At 39.5% G+C, this 19,525-nt stretch overlaps 1 protein-coding gene across 1 annotated transcript in view; it reads left to right on the top strand.

The window, feature by feature from the left end:
- Positions 1-5,150, top strand: part of ogfod1 (2-oxoglutarate and iron-dependent oxygenase domain containing 1) — a 94,939-nt gene extending 89,789 nt beyond the window's left edge. Inside the window, exons 11-13 of the mRNA XM_076287939.1 lie at positions 514-639; positions 737-795; positions 4,710-5,150. Of these exons, the coding sequence (XP_076144054.1) occupies positions 514-639; positions 737-795; positions 4,710-4,868 (344 nt within the window). The 3' untranslated portion in view covers positions 4,869-5,150. The remainder of the gene's footprint in view (positions 1-513; positions 640-736; positions 796-4,709) is intronic.
- Positions 5,151-19,525: the final 14,375 nt, after the last annotated feature.

Below are 19,525 nucleotides of genomic sequence, written 5' to 3'. Positions count from 1 at the left end.
CCCCAGGGATGTATGCCAGAATCCTGTTTGTGGACTTCAGCTTGGCGTTCAACACCATTATGCCTGAACTCCTATATCAGAAGCTCACCCAGTTCTCAGTGCCTGCCTCTACCTGTCAGTGGATCATCAGCTTTCTGACTGACAGGCAGCAGCAGGTCAGACTGGGGAGCATCTCATCCAAAACCCGGTCCATCAGTACAGGCGCCCCACAGGGTTGTGTCCTTTCCCCTCTGCTCTTCTCCCTCTACACTAATGACTGCACCTCCTGTTTTTGTAATGTTTCATACAGTGATGCAGGTCTACTGCTGTGAATAGGCTAAATACAACTTTGATCATTTCTATAGCCTACTACTGTATAGTTAACTTTGGCCTTGATACCCTGATATGTGGCCTTTGTGCCCCCCACCAAATATGCCCAACTGAAGGCCAACTGGCCTTGCCCCTAAAATGGTAAAATTCCCAGCCTGTTTACACATATATATGTGTGTGTGTGTGTGTGCACCTGTATAACAGATGGAACCTCGGCAGCCTGTGTAGGTGAAGTAAGGAGATGGAGACATGGATCATACACCCTACTTCATGACTCTGAGAGTAGCAGGGAGTTTGGGCTGGACCTGCTTCTCACCCTTGGATGCTTTGGTAACATTGCACTTTGTATATTTTCTGAATATTATTACAGGATTTTGATTTGTCTGCATATGTATCTTTGACAGTGTTGACTTGCACATGTGCTTAGGCTGGCAGCAGGATTCGGGGGGTTTCACTTCCTACATTGCTCATGGAGAAGATGAGGAGGTAAGTGTTCTTGCCCTTAACAGTTCTGGCTGTAGAGTGCACATGTGCAGATATCACATGCCTCATGCTACTATTGTCTTAAAATGCAGTTCATAAACATGTCACTATAGCAGTATATCCTCATTATTTAATTATTTGTTAGTTTATCAACATTTCAATACTTAATGCTACAAACATAATATTTGTATTGATGTTGTTGAACTTTTAAACCTTTTCCCCGCCATAAATCTATTGACATATAAAATAATAATTTAAGGCAATATAAAGCTAGAAATGCATTTTCAAGATTCCAGAGATTTATTTGTCGCATTTCTTGTTATTACACTACACTGTATACAACTAGCAGTGTGTAGCAGCCCTTGGATCCAAAAAGAGAGAGTCTCGACTGATGCATAAGGTGTCCTTTTTTCAGTTCGCCAAACCAGCATGACGTTCAACTTTTTAATCCATCATCACCTTAGCACCGTGAAAACTGTATTGAAAACATACATACTAACATTTCACACACTTGTTTTCATGGATACAAACATCAATACGTGAACAAACATTTAGGGTGACAAACATTAATTACACAGCAAAACACACCATACATATGTGCAAACAATTTCTGAACAACTATGAATGAAAACGTATCATACCTCGCTGCGCTCACCAAGGAATGCAAAACAATATACGATAGTCCTTTCTTCCGTCATGAAACGGGCGTCAATTCTTTAAGTTCATGAATGAAACACAAAACCTCAGATAAAATCCTGTAGGCCCAAACACAGCTGTGTACCACTCACGGCCGTCAGATACCTTTTAAAAGCTCATCTTCCCATGTGCAAACTACGGTGCCACCAAAGGGACAAACATTACAGGTGCTCAGAATTTCCAGTCAATCACATACAAATAACATTAAAGCACATACAAAATATAGAATTCATTTCAAATAAATTACAAACATTTACACATATGTTACCAATAACCCAACCTATACTTATTTCATTAAATCAACAGCATACATTAAAACTCCAAAGTGGTCCTTTACACAGTGAAATGTAAACTTTGTCGACTCCATAACTACAAAATGCATAATAAAATAGAAAGAAAGAAAAGGCTCAAATTAAAAATTATAAAGTAACATGAATAATACTGACAATATGTACTGAAATCCAGATATCTATATTCAGAAGTATAAATTGTACAGATAATATTAATAATAGGCATACTAAGAATAACAAATTGGAACAAATGCATCATTTATGACCTAAAGCCAGGGTGCGATTTGTTTGGGGGGGGGGGGTCTTGATATCCTCCCCTCTCCTTAATTATTATAATCATTGGGGGGGACATTTATCTCCCTCTGCCCCTCATATTGATTAATGCTACTTCATATTTAAAGCGCTGCAATGTGAGAGGCTCTAGTACATAATAATCTGACATCAGAAACACACTGTCACTGTCAGCGCTCGTGCTGCTGACACAGTAGCTGCGTGATGACTGGTTAATTTGGCCTTGATCGTGCAGGACATTTCAGAATGTCGACTGTGTAACCAATCATAAATGGCTAATTTCAATGAAAACGTTAGCTGGACAAATGAAAGAAAACGAGAAGGATTCAGAGCAGCATATCGTCATATTTTAGAACCTTCAAAATCAGATAACTGAATGCAACTGAGATGGAGGACAACTCTACATAGAGTAGAACATATTGTCCGAAGCAACTTACATGTGAGGAGATATTTGCTGAATGTCACAAAAAGTGTTACATATTAGAAATGGCTTGGCATCGCTTATTTAATGGCTCTCTAACGAACAACCTGTAGTTTGTGGAGGACGAACAAGAAACCACGTTTGATAGATAGGCCTAGTAGACAAATAACTTTCAAAAATAATCTGTACTGCCAAAACGAATGTTGGTGGCTATTTAAACTATCTAGCGGGTGTTTTAAGAGCTGCAAGAAATAGAGGCTTCATGGTCATGGCCCATGGTTCGTAAATTATTTTCATAAAACTCCAAGTTCCCCCATCATAACTTTACTCTCCAAACTCTTCACTGTACTGTAGGCAATTAATTGACAGCATTACAGTAGGCTATTTATTTTCTGTACAATAAACAGATTTATTTTTTCAACTTTTGCAATATTACACACTTGGCTACGGAACGCAAATCTGCAGGAGAGAGAATGCACGTAGTACAGTACATAGCTTACGCAGCGATTACAAAATGTGTAGGCTATTTGGTTACCAACAAAGAATGGTAGCCAATTCACTAACTCAAGACATCAATTCCATCATATACAACGTTTTATTACACAACAAAAACTGCAGGCAGCAAAGGTAGAGGAGTCATTTCAGGCAAGAACAAGATAACAAGATAACTCGCTGTTTAAAGTCAACAGTAAACTAAAACTAAACTAAAGGTAAATGTTCAAAGGTGGCAAATGTTCAAATTAATGTAGGCTATTATGAGCCATGAATTACTAGGCTTTATACTAACTATATACTAACTTATTCAAAATCATTCTTTTTCACAAATCACACCCTGCCTAAAGCATTATTGTGGCAGGCATGTCCATATTGAAGAGCCTAAAGGCCTGGAGGAACTGAGTGTCTCAGTTTTGGCCATTAGACTACTGAAGAGCTTGCCTGATATTCATTTTCAATTACTCTGCATCAGTAGGGAATACAGTACCCCCCAGAAGTATTGGTTTAATTTAATTATTATTAAAGTTGACTAAAAACCAGTATAAAAATAATTTGTTGGTGATTTATTGTAATCTCACAATGAAAACAGTGAAAACAGAAACAGATTTTTACCTTTACATGAGTAAAAATCCATCTTTTTGAAGGGAAGCAAAAATAATTTTGAGAAAAAGGAAAATTGTATAAGGAAATAAATATTTAAAATAAAAACACGTCGCTCACTATTATTGGCACCCCTACTTGTAATACCTTCGTAAGCCTCCCTTTGCCAATAAAACAGCTTGTAATATTCTCCTATGACACCTCATAAAGTCTGAGATTACAAGGGATTTAAGACCATTCATCTTTACAAAATTTCCCCAGATCGTCCAGACTCCTAGGTCCACACTTGTGCATTATCCTCTTTGACTCACCCCACTGTTTTTCTATGGTGTTTAGATCAGGGGACCCAGATGGCAATGGCCGAAGCTCGATTTTGTGTTCAGTAAACCATATTTGTTTTGATCTGGGCATTTGTTTTGGTATATTGACCTGATGAATGATCCAATCATGACCCACTTTTAGTGTCTTGGTAGAGAGTGACAGATTTCCTTTGAAGTTTTTCTTTGTGTTCATGATATCATGCACCTTAATTAGGTTCCCAAGGCCTTTGGGAATAAAAACAGTCTCACAATAGCACAGCCCCTCCACCATAATTCTCATTAGGCATGGGGTTCTTTTCAGTATAGTCCCCCTTTATTTTCATACCTTAGTAAAAAAGAAAGTCATGAACTACTTCTGAAAGTTCACAGAAACTCTGTTTAACTTAAATAAGTTGACAGATAGGAAAATGCTTCTGTTGGGTTTTGTATATAAGATTTTTCTAGGGGTGCCAATAATTGTGAGCAACGTGTTTTCATTAAACATATTTATTTCTTTATGACATGTCCCTTTTTCTCAGAATAAATTTGCTTCCCTTCTGTGTGCTAATCATTCCTCATTGTTTTCATTGTGAGAGAACAATAAATCACCAAAAGATTATTTTAAATACCTGTTTTTAGTCAACTTTACCAAAGGTGCCAATAATTCTGTAGGGTACTGTACAAGATGCTGTGGGTGCTTGTAGCGATGTGTCTGATGTAATAGCATCAACTCTGTTCTGATGAGCTGCTTGGCCTCTCATCGCTCCTTGCAGATATACTATTACCATAACCATAACCATTATTAATGTGTGTTTGTATCTTTAGCTCTTGACAGTGATTCCGGAGGACAACTCTCTGGCATTGGTCTACAGGGACACAGATACTCTGAAGTTTGTCAAATATGTTAATGACAGAAGCTCTTCCCACAACCACCAGGAGCCACCAGGAACGTTTTATGACTTCTCATTTGTTTATTATGAGTAAATATGATGTTGAAATAACGGTTTGAAATGTTGCTTATTTCAAGTATTAATGGTCAACTAGTGAGGTATAAAATGTCTGGACTTTGTACTCGCAAACATCCTCAATTCTGTATCTCCCATACTGTTTGCCCTTAGTCAAAGCAGATATAAAGTTGTTTAATGTAATGTATGTCCAGTTCAAACTGAAGTAGCCATACTGCATTTAGTGCTTTGAACTCAGACACCACTTTGCCACATTGTAATGTTGTACATAAAAGCAGTCCCCTATTCCATTTACAAATTAGTATGGGTTTTTCCTCTTTTCTGTGTGCTATTTGGCCATTGTCAAATCCAGTTTTCATTGTTGATTCTAATTGTATGTGTTTCTCTACAGACATTCTCTAAGATGAATGGCCATTATTATAAACTCAATCAGAAATTTGAATTTTAAGATTCCAGTGGGCTCAACCATCCCAAACAATCCAGTAGTGACATATCTAACGTAGGTCTTGTAATGGACCAGGTTGCTATAGCTTTTCATTTTTTCAAAATGTTTTCAATTGGGCTTGTCCGCAAACACCACAACCATATTGTTGATATGACATTCCAGTTCTATAGGCTACAGTCTATGTGACAGTCGCCTGCAGCGCGTAGATTTGAGCTGAGCAGAGCACAGTAGCCACAGTAACAGCTCCATCTTGTCAATATCAAAAGAAGATTAATTTAATCGTTGTGGACCCATATCTCAATAGCATTAAGTAAAGATCCGTCATTATTGTCAGCTGTAACTTACCCCGATATTTATAGCCTATTTATAGCCTAACTGCTTTGTTCATACATCGGCACACGTCGCAGGAGCTGAAGTTCAAGTTGCTTGAGTTAATCGGCGAACTTCTTATATTTGTTCCACCAATGACATCGTCTAACATTGCCATGATCTTTGAGAATAAAGCAGCATATCATTGGACCGCAACTGTATCTTGCGTTTGCCTGTTGCTCACAACCTGCAGCCAAGGACTTTGCTTAAGTAGTTTAAAGTGGGTTAGCCAGTGATCATTCCTGTCTGATAACTTCTACAGGAGGAACTGCAACTTTGGTCTGGATCTGAGGCAGAGTTTGTTCCTACTATTTGCCACTTGCCGTGCATAGCCTAAAACGAGCTGAGAAGGGCACACCACCAATAAATATATTAACCTAGGCTACTGTAAAACCTAACGTTGCCTACCTAGCAATGCTATCTATGCAAATACAAAATGTCCAAAGGTAATCTATGGTAGGCTACTACATCAGACTACTGCGTATGTCTCATAGCTCATCTCGGCTTGGCCCCTGCACTTAGAAATCTGGCGCTAGTTAGCCGATGCTACCAACAGGTTTTCGATGGGGGTGCCTCGGGCATCGGCCTAGCCAAGCAAATAAATCACTGTTTTACACCATTTACGAGGCTCAAAGTAGCTCCATACTTCATTGCTAGACTTCCGAGGGCCTTGACATTTAAAACGAGACATTGAGAACTTTGAAAAAGCACTGGTAGTTTATTTACAAGACGATTTATACAGACAGTACCTTCATGAAGTTTACCGTTCACCGCCATCTTGAATTTAGTCACGATAAAAGTCGAGCGACGAGTACGAATGAACAGGTATGATAAGGCAGTGTTTCCCAAACTTTTTTTCTGGCGACCCACTTTTTAAAAATGACAGACCATCGCGACCCATTTCACTTCAAATCTACCCTGCAACCACCAACATTGTTTTAGGTCACAGGTTCTCCAACTTTTCTATGCCTCCCCCAACCATACATTGCTATAGGATCTAAATAAATAGATCCTGCTTTGAACACGGTAGTGTTGCATTTTGAGCACCATCAGCGTGAAAAGTTGGAAATGACTACTGAAAAGATACGTTTTAATGCGCAACCGAGTTTGGGGAAATTCTTGCATGTTGCGCATTCGTCAGCATAGTAAAGCTGTTTCTGTATTTCTAAAAAAACATGTTGTAGGCTACGTTGCGTTGCAGACAAATGGGTCCATAACACCGTGGACGTCATTTCCGATGTAAACAGCAAATAACTCAAGTCGTTATATTGTATTGTTGTATTATATTATATAGTCGTTATATCAGAACAAGAGGCTTTTGGGCAATAGCCGGAATAATGCGCCTTTACTTTGGAGTTCGCGAGATAGAAAACGAGAGAAATAGTGTTTAAAATGTCTATTTAAATTGTAGCCTAATATAATGCACTGTTGTGCATTTTAAATCAGAAATAAGAATGTGAGGAGGTTGCTATTAACTTTAAAGATTGCCTCTACAATCGAAACTATCTGCATGCAATTGAATATCCTTATCCGGTCTATGGATGTCTGCTTTAGTTGACAGCACGGTCACTAGATTTTAATCAGTAAAGTTGAGGAACTGTATCTGTTAATGTTCGTGCAAATAGGCGGATTCATGTCCCTTGCAGTTTGCAACTGCGAGGTACAGGTCATGGCAGGCGCCCCACAGAACGGTTTCATTTTGAGAGGTAGATATCCATGCTCTGGTTTCCCCTCTGCGATGCGTTCGTCCCCCAGTTTCATGCGCCAGTTTCATGAGCTTTTATGACAAAACCGCAACTGTGGTAGTTAACAAACTACATCCTAATAGAAAACTGTTAACTTTCCTGGTATCAAATGACATATGGTATCAGTTAGACCTATAACACAACATAAATTGTGCTGGGCTGGCGACCCAAATAAATTCTCCTGCGACCCACCCGTGGGTCGCGACCCAGACTTTGGGAAACACTGTGATAAGGGATCAGATTCCAAACATAATTCTGTGGAAATGCATCGATTCCGGTTGCTTCCAGTAGCAGCAACTGGAATCCATGCATAATCCATGGAATCCATGCATAAAACAGTGATTTATTTGCATGGCTATGCCGATGCCTGAGGCACCGCCATCGAAAAACTGTTGGTAGCATTGGCTAACTAGCGCCAGATTTCTGGGTGCAGGGGACAAGCCAAGATGAGCTATGAGACATACGGTCACACTGGGTATCATGTTTCAACACACTTTAGGTCAATATCACACCGGAATTCTCCTTTAAGCTGCCTGTCCATAACTTGGCCTATGTTGTCCCAAAATGACTCATTCTTTTTCCTATGGGCTGCATGTGAGCTTGAACTTACACTTTAAGGGCCCTATTTTAATGGTCTGAAACGGAAGTGTCTTCGCGCAAAACGCAAGTGACTTTGTGGGCGGATCTTGGGCGCTGATGCTATTTTACCGGCGGGATATTGACTGTTGCGCCCGACGCAAATCTAAAATGGGGTGGTCTGAAGTAGCTACATTAATCATGGGTGTGGTTTGGGCGTAACGTGCAATAAACCAATCAGAGCGTCATCTCACATTCCCTTTAACAACAGGCACGCTTGTTCCATAGCTGATTGCTATTATGGTGGCGTATTTGCCAGGCGCAGCCAGGAGCGTTCACAGCGCTATAATCACTGTTCAGTTGGGAACAGTTAGCTATTGATTTTTCATCTTGACAAAATGTAATACAGAATTGTCACAAAGACATACTTTCCGATGTTTTGGGATCATTCTCACTGAATCACGAGGTTATGAATGCATGGTGATATATTTGCAATGTACAATGTAATCTAACATTACCTCTCTAGACAATGCATATCTTCCGTCAGTTAATCTCTTCTCTCCCGTGCTGCCGCTGGGGCATTTGGGTTAAATGGCATCGGCATGCAGTTCAACATCACGTCTCCTTAAGTCCTTTAACATTTCCTAATTTATGTCATCAACACATCAGTGATTCTTGAAAATGTGTACGCTAGATTTATGCCTATTTTTTCACATGGACACCACACTGATTTCCCTCGAGTGGTAATATTTTTCTTTGAAATTATGTATGGTTTACAGAAATGGGAACTACATTGTATAGATGAGAGGAGCTAAGTGTGCGTTGCGCAGCACAGGCGGCCAAGCAAGGGCTTCGTTTAAGTTGACCTAACTTTCAACTCTGCACAGTATCCCATTAACTGCGTGACAGTAGACTATTTACAATATTTTCTGTAAAGCAGAGTTTGTAAACACATTATCATCAACTTAATTCACGCACAACATTTATTTGAGCAGGAGAGAGAATAACAATGAATGGATGCAGCAACTACAGAAATTGTACAGAAATTGTAACCATACTTGCTGCTTTCTTGTACTATCTGTTGCTGGTTAACAGCACATGAAAAGCTGATTTAAGCTAATTCACTAACTCAAGACTTCAAGGCCATCATGGATATAAAACGTTTTTTGAAAATAACGAAAGGATGGAGGGAATATAGCAAAGCTTGGAGTTATTTCAGATGGGCTACAACAAGGTAGGCAAAATTATGGTGCTTAAAACCTTACACAACGCTAAATTGGAACAAAACTAAAAGTAACTTTTAGCCTTTATAGGGCTGTAGCCTACTGTATAAAGTTGTCCAGATTAATAGGTCGTAATTAGGCGTTGTTGTAAAGATATTGCATGTAGATGTTGTACTTTATAGGCTACTAAATATTTAGGTCACCAATGCACGAACAAAACCGGGAAATGGACAAATATTATCAAGGCTTTGAATGTTTCCGTCTGTGCACGGGGGTGTCTGTAGATTGGTGTGCAACGCATTCATTCATGCAGGCCTGTGGTCATGCATGCGCCCTTAAAATAGCATCTGCATTTTCGCCACAGACTTTAGACCAGGGAGTTCCTGGTCTGTGGCGGAATTGTTTTCTGAAACTGCAAAATATCAACAGTGAACGTTTGCGCCGGAACACGCCCCGTCTTTTCGCTGAACCGCCCCCGTGGGCGCAATCGAATTCCCTAATTTACAGGCATGTACCTGTGGAGGGAAAATTCCAATATGCGCTGACTGCAAAATAGGAAAGACAAACGCGCGAGTATACAAAGTCAATTGCGCCGGGACGGAAGATAGAGCCCTAAGGCTTCTACATATTCGCCATTCCCGACCTGTAGCGCGACAATGTGATGTCACGGGAGCGTCGTAACCATTTATACTCGCACGTGGTGGTCGCGACACTAGTTGCAATATTCTCCTGAACAGAGGTGTCGCTGTTGTGAAAAGACTTATGCTACCTACAATACACAGTAGAAGAAACTGTCAGAAGCATTGGCATCAAGGCAGTAAAAAACACTAGCTACTGTAGCCTCTGTGATGGTACTTCAGACTTTGGTTGCTGCTATTCACAACTACCATCATCATTACCATCTAGTTTCCAAGGTGTGTGCAGATAGATGGATAAATAGATAGATGGATATATAGATAGATACTTTAGTCATCCCGAGGGACATTTTAATACTTTAAACATTTTAGTTAGCTGGCTAGCTAGCTAGCAGCCAGCTGAGTTTGTGTAATTTCCTAAAGTGGAAAGAGATTTTGTTCTTAGTAGATATCCTTTGGTTGAAAATACATATTTTCTATTCTTTCCTCTTAATTCCATGTGTTGCGACTCTCACTGGTAACTTTGTTAACTTATCCAGCAAACTAAATAAAAAATTCACGACTGTAACAAAACGGTCATCCGAACTGCAACTCTCGCTTGCCCTCGAACTAGTCCATCTTCCGGTTTCCGGTTTGATGCGCTCAGCTGAAAAAAATAGAGTGGTGCGCTTGTCAGTACCAAGGGGGCAGGCGAATTCCCGGAAGTAGAAGAATCGACGTAGGCTGGAGGGACCACCTCTCTGCTAATTCCCATAGAAGTCCATTCATTGTAGGATTTTTTTGAAATACCATAACTTCATATAACATATATCCTGTGCCGGTATTGTAGCTTCTGTGTAATCCACATAAACACTACAAAGGCAAAACAGACTCCACTACCTCGTCCGTAACGTTGGTTACCCGTAAGAAGAACGGTTAGCTTGTTCGGTTGGAGGGAAGCTAGCTTTGACGTAATATCTCTTTCGCGCCGTAGGGAGATAACCATATTGTTTGGATAAGAAGCTCAGTCCACCTTACTGTCTGACGGTAACTCAAAAGCAAAACCTAGCATACACGACCGTATGTTAAGGTAAAGCATTACACAGAGGGAACCTAATAATAATAAAAAAAGTAAACCTAATTTTTTTTAAAAAGGGCACTAATCATTTCAGAGGTTTTCGATGGATTGACCGTAGGTCGGAAAAGTGGAAAGAAGATTAGCTTCAAGGCTATAACTTTGTTTTGTTTTAGCATGACTGTTTTTGAAGATGATCATGTGTGGTAGCTTCAACATTAACTCGACTTGGTGAGGATGATAATACATAAATAAATGTTTAACTTTGATGACTTTGAAGGCGAAGGAAGTGTGAGAAGAAATTTCTGTGTATCTATCATATGAGTTACAAGATTCAGTTCGATGGCTAACGTCACGAAGTTATGTGTGAGTCTGCGCAGTACTGGGGGGACCAACTGAAAAATCGTTCTATTTGACTCAGTGCCCTCCCATTGAAAACGACGGAGTCTGTTCGTCCATTTCTTTTACTGTCTATGGTCAGTACACGATCCGTACCGCCTGCCAGATCCGTTCTGCGCATGTGCATAATCTTGCGCATGCGCAGAAGTTCAACGTCTTTTACGATGGTTTACGACACTACATGATCGGTTCTACGATTGCGCGATTGTCAGTATTACCTATCCAGAGAACGAGAATGTATAAGTCAAGTTAACATTGTTTGTAGCAGTAATAAAGTTCTAATAGTTAAATGTACATGTTTTAAGGAACCAACGGAAATGTATGGAGGCTACCCAGATAGCAAAGAAGGTCGAATCAACGTTGATTGGTCAGGGTTGCGTTTCCTAGCTGCTAACTAAGTTAGCAACTTAGCTGGTTGCAATGTAATTTCCGCATTGCCAACCAACTAACAGGTTAGCAACTATTAGGGAAACGGTTTGTCAGACGACCGAAATTCAACGATGAATCAACGGCATGAAAACGTGAAGAACGTAAAAAAAAATATTTGTAACTTCTACAGACCAAAACCCTGGATGAGATGTACGAAACAGCTTTCTAGTTTACACTTAAGCTAGGTTACACAATTGACAGCTCTCATTAGCCTACATGCCATCTCCTCACGCTAACTGTTAAGTCTTTGTTTTCACATATAACATTGTTATACTTTAATAATGAAATATGAACTGATCTGGGAACTGGATACTTTCATTTAGTGGCCCATAACGTTTGCATGCATGCACGCACGACACCTGCGTAATCGTTTCAGGAGGCAACACTGCATCAAAACGAGAGCACACATTAAAATTCACACATGGAATGATCATCAAATCAGTCATTCCTTTACTGTGAACTTGCTAGCCTACGTATTTGCCTGTGTAAATAACTCGACTGAATCAAAGACAGAATTGCAAAGATGAGTATGGTCACCTACATTTAGATGTATGCTATTACAACCATGAATAAATGCATTGAGAGAATGAGCCCTATAGGAGGAGAGGGGGGGGGAGGGCAACAAGTAAACTAACTTGCTGTGTTGAGACAAGAACATGGACTCAATGACCGTTTATCAATATCATTTTATTGCATGCATAAATAACAAATCCTTCAAGGCCATAGAGCATATGAGATGACCTTTTGAAGATGCTCTGCAACTTCTGACTTAACACACTAATAGGCTACAAGAGACTATTCACCTTTCAATATTTTTTTTTAACTACACAATCTTATATAAATAACACTTCATTTTAATTCATGTAACATGAAAAAATACATCAGGTATTGTATGCAATTTCAAGCCCATAACATTTTCTAATGTTTTCACAACTATAACATTAAGCATTGCTGCCCATTGTATGAGTACACTGTACAAAGAAAAAGTCTATAAAAGGTTTTTGCTGTAATATGTCATCACTGGACATTTTTTGAAATAGTGTTAAAATACCGTCACACCCCTACCTGACAGTCATGAGTACTTTGGTGGTTTGGTGCAAGGCTATTACACTAATGGCCTCCTTACACCAAACAACTTTGACAAGATTTGGGAAAGATTCTTCAAAGATTGGAGTCTTTTGAGTAAAGCTTGAATGGGGGCATTAGTTAAAATACTACAATCTTTTAAGAATCTTTCCCAAATCTTGTCAAACTTGTTTGGTGTAAGGTGGCCATTAGACATTTCCCCTCCCACTCAAGCAATTAGGACGCCTTTCACACTGCTCCTGCTTGACCTATCCCTTCTGGCAATTTCCAATCAGAGCCATGCAAACATTTTCATCTCACAGAATAGAGTGTGCATGCCTCTCTCTACAAACCATGTGCAGTGGCAGAGTCATAAGCCTCAAAAACATGGCCAAACTTAGATGTCTAATGTCAAAACATGATTTAGATAACTTATTGATGCATTCATCTCCAGTAGGGTTGACTACTGCGATGGGCTTTTCCATTTGGTGTCACTGGGCCGAGTCATCATCTACTTCTTTGGCTTCATGTTCCGAGTCCTTGGGCTTTTCTGTGAAAGAGAATCACCTGGAGTTGACCATTTTTAATGCACTTTATTTACACCAATGTATTATAAGTTTTTATGCAGTGGTTTGACACTGACTAAAATAGGAGAAATAAGTCACCCTATAAGGACTTTTTCAGCTAAGGGTTACATTATACATAAAAAACATACGGTGAACTTACAACATGAACTGTGCCATCAGACAATTTGGGGTGACATTTTGTCATTCTATGTTGTTGAGTGATTTATGTGTCCTGGGGGGGCTTGGGGGATTTACGTGTACTGGGGGGTCTTGGTGGACTTGGTTGCACTGCACCTTCTGGTGGTGTGAACTGTTAAATGAGAGTGTGTGTGAGAGAGAAATAGGACAGACAAAATAATTTATTAGAATAATATTACTACAGCATTAAAACAGAGTATCATAATCATCATCATTCATACACTGTAATACTGATTAGAAAAACAAAAGGGCAAACGCTAAGAATCTTTAGGTCATAATCCAATAAATACTCTGATGCATCTGTGATTAAAGAGAAACTATGCAGTTTTGGCCATTTCTTTGCTGTTTTCTCACTTTTTGCTGGCAGGTTTCTCTACAGAGCTCCCCCTACAGCCTCAGAGTATATGATTTACGACACTCCGTAAATCTGTCACGACGAATGTCTGAGAAACTCCATCGCTACCTTGTTCTAGGCGGTACATTCTAATTTTTACGTTTTAGTAGAACTAAAGCACTCATTTTCAGGTGCTTGTTGACAGCCATGTCAAAGAACAGGAAACTGGTTTGCCGACTACAAGTGAGCTTTTGCTCAGAGCACATACAGCCTATTTTATCAACTCACAGCTTTTCTCTGCTTCACTGAAATCACTCCTGGCACTGTCTTGTTAGACAGGGACGTGCACTGGTGAAATAACGTTAGCATGGAAAATAGTCTCTCCAGACATATTTCTTACATTCCACCCAGATGAGAAAATTAGCTAAATTTAATACATTTTAAGACCTTAAAAAATGTATATTTTATTTAAGACGTTTTAATACTTTTTAAGGATCCGCGGAGACCCTCTATTGCTTCTAGTGGTCATACCTTATTTTTAGGATCAGTTGAATTGTTTTGAGATTTTTTTTGTAACAGTCTTTAATATGTTAGATATTCATGACATAACTAGTTTGTGGTCCCTGCAAACCAGATGTTTTATTTTTCGTCTTTAGCATTATAAACAATAAATGAAACTGGAAACAACTGAACCAGGAGACTTTGTCACAAGACAAAAAAGATGTCTCAAAGCCCATTAGATTAACATGAGCCTACTGCGGTTTAGATTTGTATGGCAACAACGTTATAGACAAATAGACTAGGCTAGCTAACGTTACACTGACACAACGTAACTTAATGCTCTGAATTCGCAGCCAACATGAAATTCATAACTTTTTGATCACCAAGTTGACATTTCCAGGTCAACCACAAATAATTCCGCTTCTTTTTAATATCATCCAATAACTAATTCAATGTTGATTTAGGCCTATTACTCACTTCAACACCATTGAACACCTCAAACTTCAACGAAGATGAGTTGCCATTGCTGCTGCTGTGCTGAAGAGATGTGGACGGCACGGCAGGGCACACCCAATGACCATAAATTACCACAACACAACAACACAGACCCCTCTCGCGTCAGTCACTGAAATGAACGCAACACAGAACCCACTTCTCTCGCGTCAGACACTGACAGTTATGTAGCAATGCATCGTGAAAAACACTTAGATGATAAGCGCAGCTCAGCAGCAGTTTGTGACGTTTATTAGTGTAACCTCATGTATGAAAACTAGTATTGCCAGGCAATACTGGTGACAGCGGCCATGCCTGACTTGAACAAAGGCTGCAACAAAGTTAACGTTTGGAAAGCCAGCAGAAGTTCAGCAAACAAAGAGAAGGAGGGAAGGTGAGAAAGGTAATGTTGAATACAGATGTATAGGCAGACATGGGCAGTATTTCAATTATATGCATTTAAAATACGTATTTAATTACTTTAGCGTATTTTGTAATTTGTATTTTGCAGGATTGGAAAAACTCAAACGTAGTTTGTAACAAAATACTTTGAGGGATTGTATTTGAGTATTTCAACTACTTAAATACTTCTCAAATAAGCCAAAATGCAATCACTCAATTAAATATACTACCCGCTATAACCATGACAATAGGCAATGCTTATCATAAAGCCAAAAGCCAGAATCTTGGTGAATCTGGTTTTAAGAATAGGCTGGGTGCCTGGAGATATCCTTTGGGCAATTCCCTATATTCAACTGTAAAGTTGACCTAAACATTTCATTACCCTTTTGGAAGAAAAGCATGACATGTGTCGTGGCAGATTTTCAGACTCGGGCCAGAAATTAAGTCCAAACATCTTGCCTACGACGTTTAACCAACAATAGCAACATTTTTAAAGACAAAGATACATTGAACATCTGAACGCTGTACTCTTACCTGCACAATCTGTGGACATAATTCGTCGGGCGTAGTCAAAATATATTTTTCTGCGAAGTTGGCATAGGAAGTTGGTCTCGTCAAATGTGCCGCTTCTTGGCCGTCAACTGTTTCAAGACATGCGTGGTACAGATATTACAGAGGAATCGTTACGTCTTCTTCTATGTAATTATGCGCATGCGCAGAACGGATCTGGCAGGCGGTACGGATCGTGTACTGACAGCGCTACTGTGCGCTACCCGGCCAAAATCCTGGCGCACCAGAGAGATCTACATAATTTTGACGTCACATTGTCGCGCTACCGGTCGGGAACGTCGAGTATGTAGTACGCTTTAACTTGAGCCCACAGACTCTCCTGTGCTGTCTATCCTCAGTCTCATTCTCTTCTCGTTTTCTGACCAAAGCTGTCAACATTGAGCATTGAAAATAAGGGAGATTTCCCAGGTTACTCACTCAAAATACAGGTAAATTCCAACATTCGTCTTTCTGTTGCTATCCCTCTGCTGAGAGCAAGAATTTGTACTACAAAACTGCTGCACTAACTAAACAAGGTGTGAAGCTAGGTCTAATGAGACTATGCTTCCAGTTATGGAACAGTGTGCCTTCCACGGCACAACTCCCCACCTCCCCCCAACATTCTAAATCAATTTTATGCACCATATTGTTATGTAGCATAGTAATATTATATACCATTTGAAAGATTGGACTTTTGGGAATACATATATGACAAACTTTTTCATGTACAATTTGTATGGTGCTTTACATTGTCAGATTAATCAAACTATGTCTCACTTAAATTTGATTTAAAAAAATGCTGCCCTCCTCTGCTTTTGGTGCTTCCTATACTTTCTAGCTGCAGTGCAATCAGTAGATGCCACATATTGGGTCTTGACATATTCGAAGGAATCCCAAGAAATGGAATATTCATGTTGTTTTATCCGGTATTAGTTGTGCAGATGTATGGTCCATCTTATACACACCCATTGAAGCAACAAAGAAAATGCAAAAAAAGAGACTTTTGTGTGATTATTCCATATTTTGTGTAGTCATTCTATATCAGAACCCCTGACATACAATCAAATTAGTCTACAAGAAACCTCAGAGTGTTACCTTTCATTTGAGACCAGGATTATGCTTCTACACAAGCGGTTGACACACAGTAAGCCTTTTATTGTCAGTATGCATTTTGGATAACAAAAAGTCCTATGGGGAGTATCCATAGGCATATTACAAAACGCATGGGCATACCTTGGCAAATAATAGTCTAAAGCACTCATATTTTCATTCTATATTGATCTACTTTTGCACACAACTTCACAAGACATGGTGCTAGGGCTCAGTTGTGTTTCTAAGGGATATCAAGAGACCTAGCGGGCTGAAATGTGGTCAGTTCAGAGATGCTTGTAATCCGGCAGAAAGAAAAAACTATATTCTAGCCTCTGTAGCTCTTTGTGAGTACATCACATATTTATTTTGACTGTTTCCTACGAAAGCTAGAGGTTCTCAGCTTTCTATAGAGGTCCAACATGTGATTGTAGGCCCCAGAAGAGGTGGGTACAATGCCCTTGTAAATAGGCACAGTGCAATTTCAGGCAAAAACTTGAAATTCTTTTTGAGAGTTAAGCTGATAAACTGTATATATTTAGGTTTGGTCATTTTGTGATTATATAAAAAGAAAGGTTTTAGACAACTCACGTCTTGACTGGCAAGACTTGCACCATGACCCTGAGCCAAACACCCTCCCAGAACCTTTTTTCCCTTGGTCGAACCCTGGTCAAGTAGCACTGTCAGAAACTATTAACGTTCTGCAGTCGTAATGGAACCAACTTTTATCTCGTAAATTACCCCACTAATAATGCCCTGAATGGTACGAAACTTCTACAGTAGTACTGTAATCACTTCCTGCCAGGACTTTTACGGGCTTTTCCCAAATCACGGAAGAAACGTCGACGCAGCGGTATAGCAGCAGATGCAGAGGCAAGTGTTATTTAAATAAACTCCTTAAAACTTTTGGTGCACTTACCAACTTTCTAATGCCTCGTTATTGGACTAAAGGTCATAGTTGTACTTCTGTAGAAGTTTCGTACCATTTAGGTAGGGATGTAACGATTACCAGTATAATGGTAAACTGCATGACATTATCAATAGTTGGTGCACTGTGGCAGGCTGTTGCAAAATTACCTTTTTTGTGGTAACGCCAACATTCTGCACTCCTGGCTGGACACTCTTTCCATTAGTTTCACTTTCTTGCACCACATATGCCATACTCCTTAAGTTCTGTTGATGCTCTAGTTGTTTTATCACCCTTTTTGGCAGTTCTTTTTTTCTCTATTTTGTGTGGTTTTTGATCTTATACTACAGTATCAACATTATCTGCTTATTTTCTATTCCTCCGTGTAGCCAGAGCCGGACAGTAACGGAGTACAGTTACTTGAGTACAGTACTTGAGTACAATTTTGAGGGATCTGTACTTTACTCGAGTATCATTTTTGGGGAGTACTCATGACTTTACTCAAGTACATTTGATAGGCAAATATTGTACTTTTTACTTCACTACATTTCTATCCATAACCGTGAGTACCCATTACTACTTCTAAAAAAAAGGAAAAAAGAAAAATCTCGGAAACCCTCAATTTGTTGTTTCCCTCTCAAACGTGATTGGATTGTGCAGGCGCCACTGATTGGGACAGCCAATCAGCAATCACCTTCAGCTTTCCGCCAAAGTCAACTCCATGGTCAGATTTAGATAAGAGACGAAACTATGGACGAAGCAATGGATGAAGACGCAGCAGGTCCATCCCGGGAATGTGCCAACCTATGGCCCCACCTCGCCAGACTATTTCAATTTTCTGAACAATTATAGTTAATTATAGTTTTCGCTTCAAGTGTTTCAATTACAAAATAGTATTTAATACATGTATTAGAAATACTGCCCATCCCTGGCAACATGGTAAAAATATGAAAATGACTCTTTCATAACTCCATGTAGGACGTTTCTGTACATAAATGTAAGCACTGTGGCAGTAGTAATGCAATATTTAGAAAATGTAGGCTACTCTTGTACTCTTGATACTCAAGTACTTTTAAAAAGAAGTACTTCAGTACTTTTACTTAAGTAGACATCTGGCTGTTGTACTTTTACTTGTACTTGAGTAAAATTTAGCAAAGGGTATCTGTACTTTTACTCAAGTAACGAAGCTGTGTACTCTGTCCGCCTCTGCATGTAGCCCAGTCTGATGTTTTTTTTACTGTTTCATTTTGTCTTGCACTTTGTATAGCCTTGGCCAGTGTGAGGTCAGGATCAAGTTGGAGTCTCCTGTTTTGCTGAGACACAAGTTCGCAACACGCTGAAATTTAATCAATCATTCTTAAGAACACATGGAGTGGATATAAAGTGCAGAAGTAATAGTTCATAATTTAAAATTTTGAACTAAATTCATTCATTATTGCCACAGCCCATTTAGAACGCAGTTAATGGGATTTGGGTCGAGGATCTGTCTTGACTGTCTTGATTTTTTTTTATTGTATTGCACATACCTTGGTGCTTCAGTTCAATGTGCTGTTTCAGGTTTGCTGTGGAAGTGTGGATTTTGTTTTTGAAAGCCGGCGGGCAAAGTTTGCACAGAAGTGTAAGATCTTTCCGATCCTCACTGACCTTGTCATAACACTCGTTTAAATGATCATACGACGCCTCCTTGCTGCGTTGTCG

This window comes from Alosa pseudoharengus, unplaced genomic scaffold (genome assembly GCF_046254945.1).
Source record: "Alosa pseudoharengus isolate Yale_2024_CS ecotype anadromous, Long Island Sound unplaced genomic scaffold, YU_APseudo_1.1 YU_APseudo_1.1_scf_16, whole genome shotgun sequence".
In the NCBI taxonomy this organism is placed as follows: domain Eukaryota; kingdom Metazoa; phylum Chordata; class Actinopteri; order Clupeiformes; family Clupeidae; genus Alosa; species Alosa pseudoharengus.
This window is presented reverse-complemented; position numbering and strand designations above follow the sequence as displayed.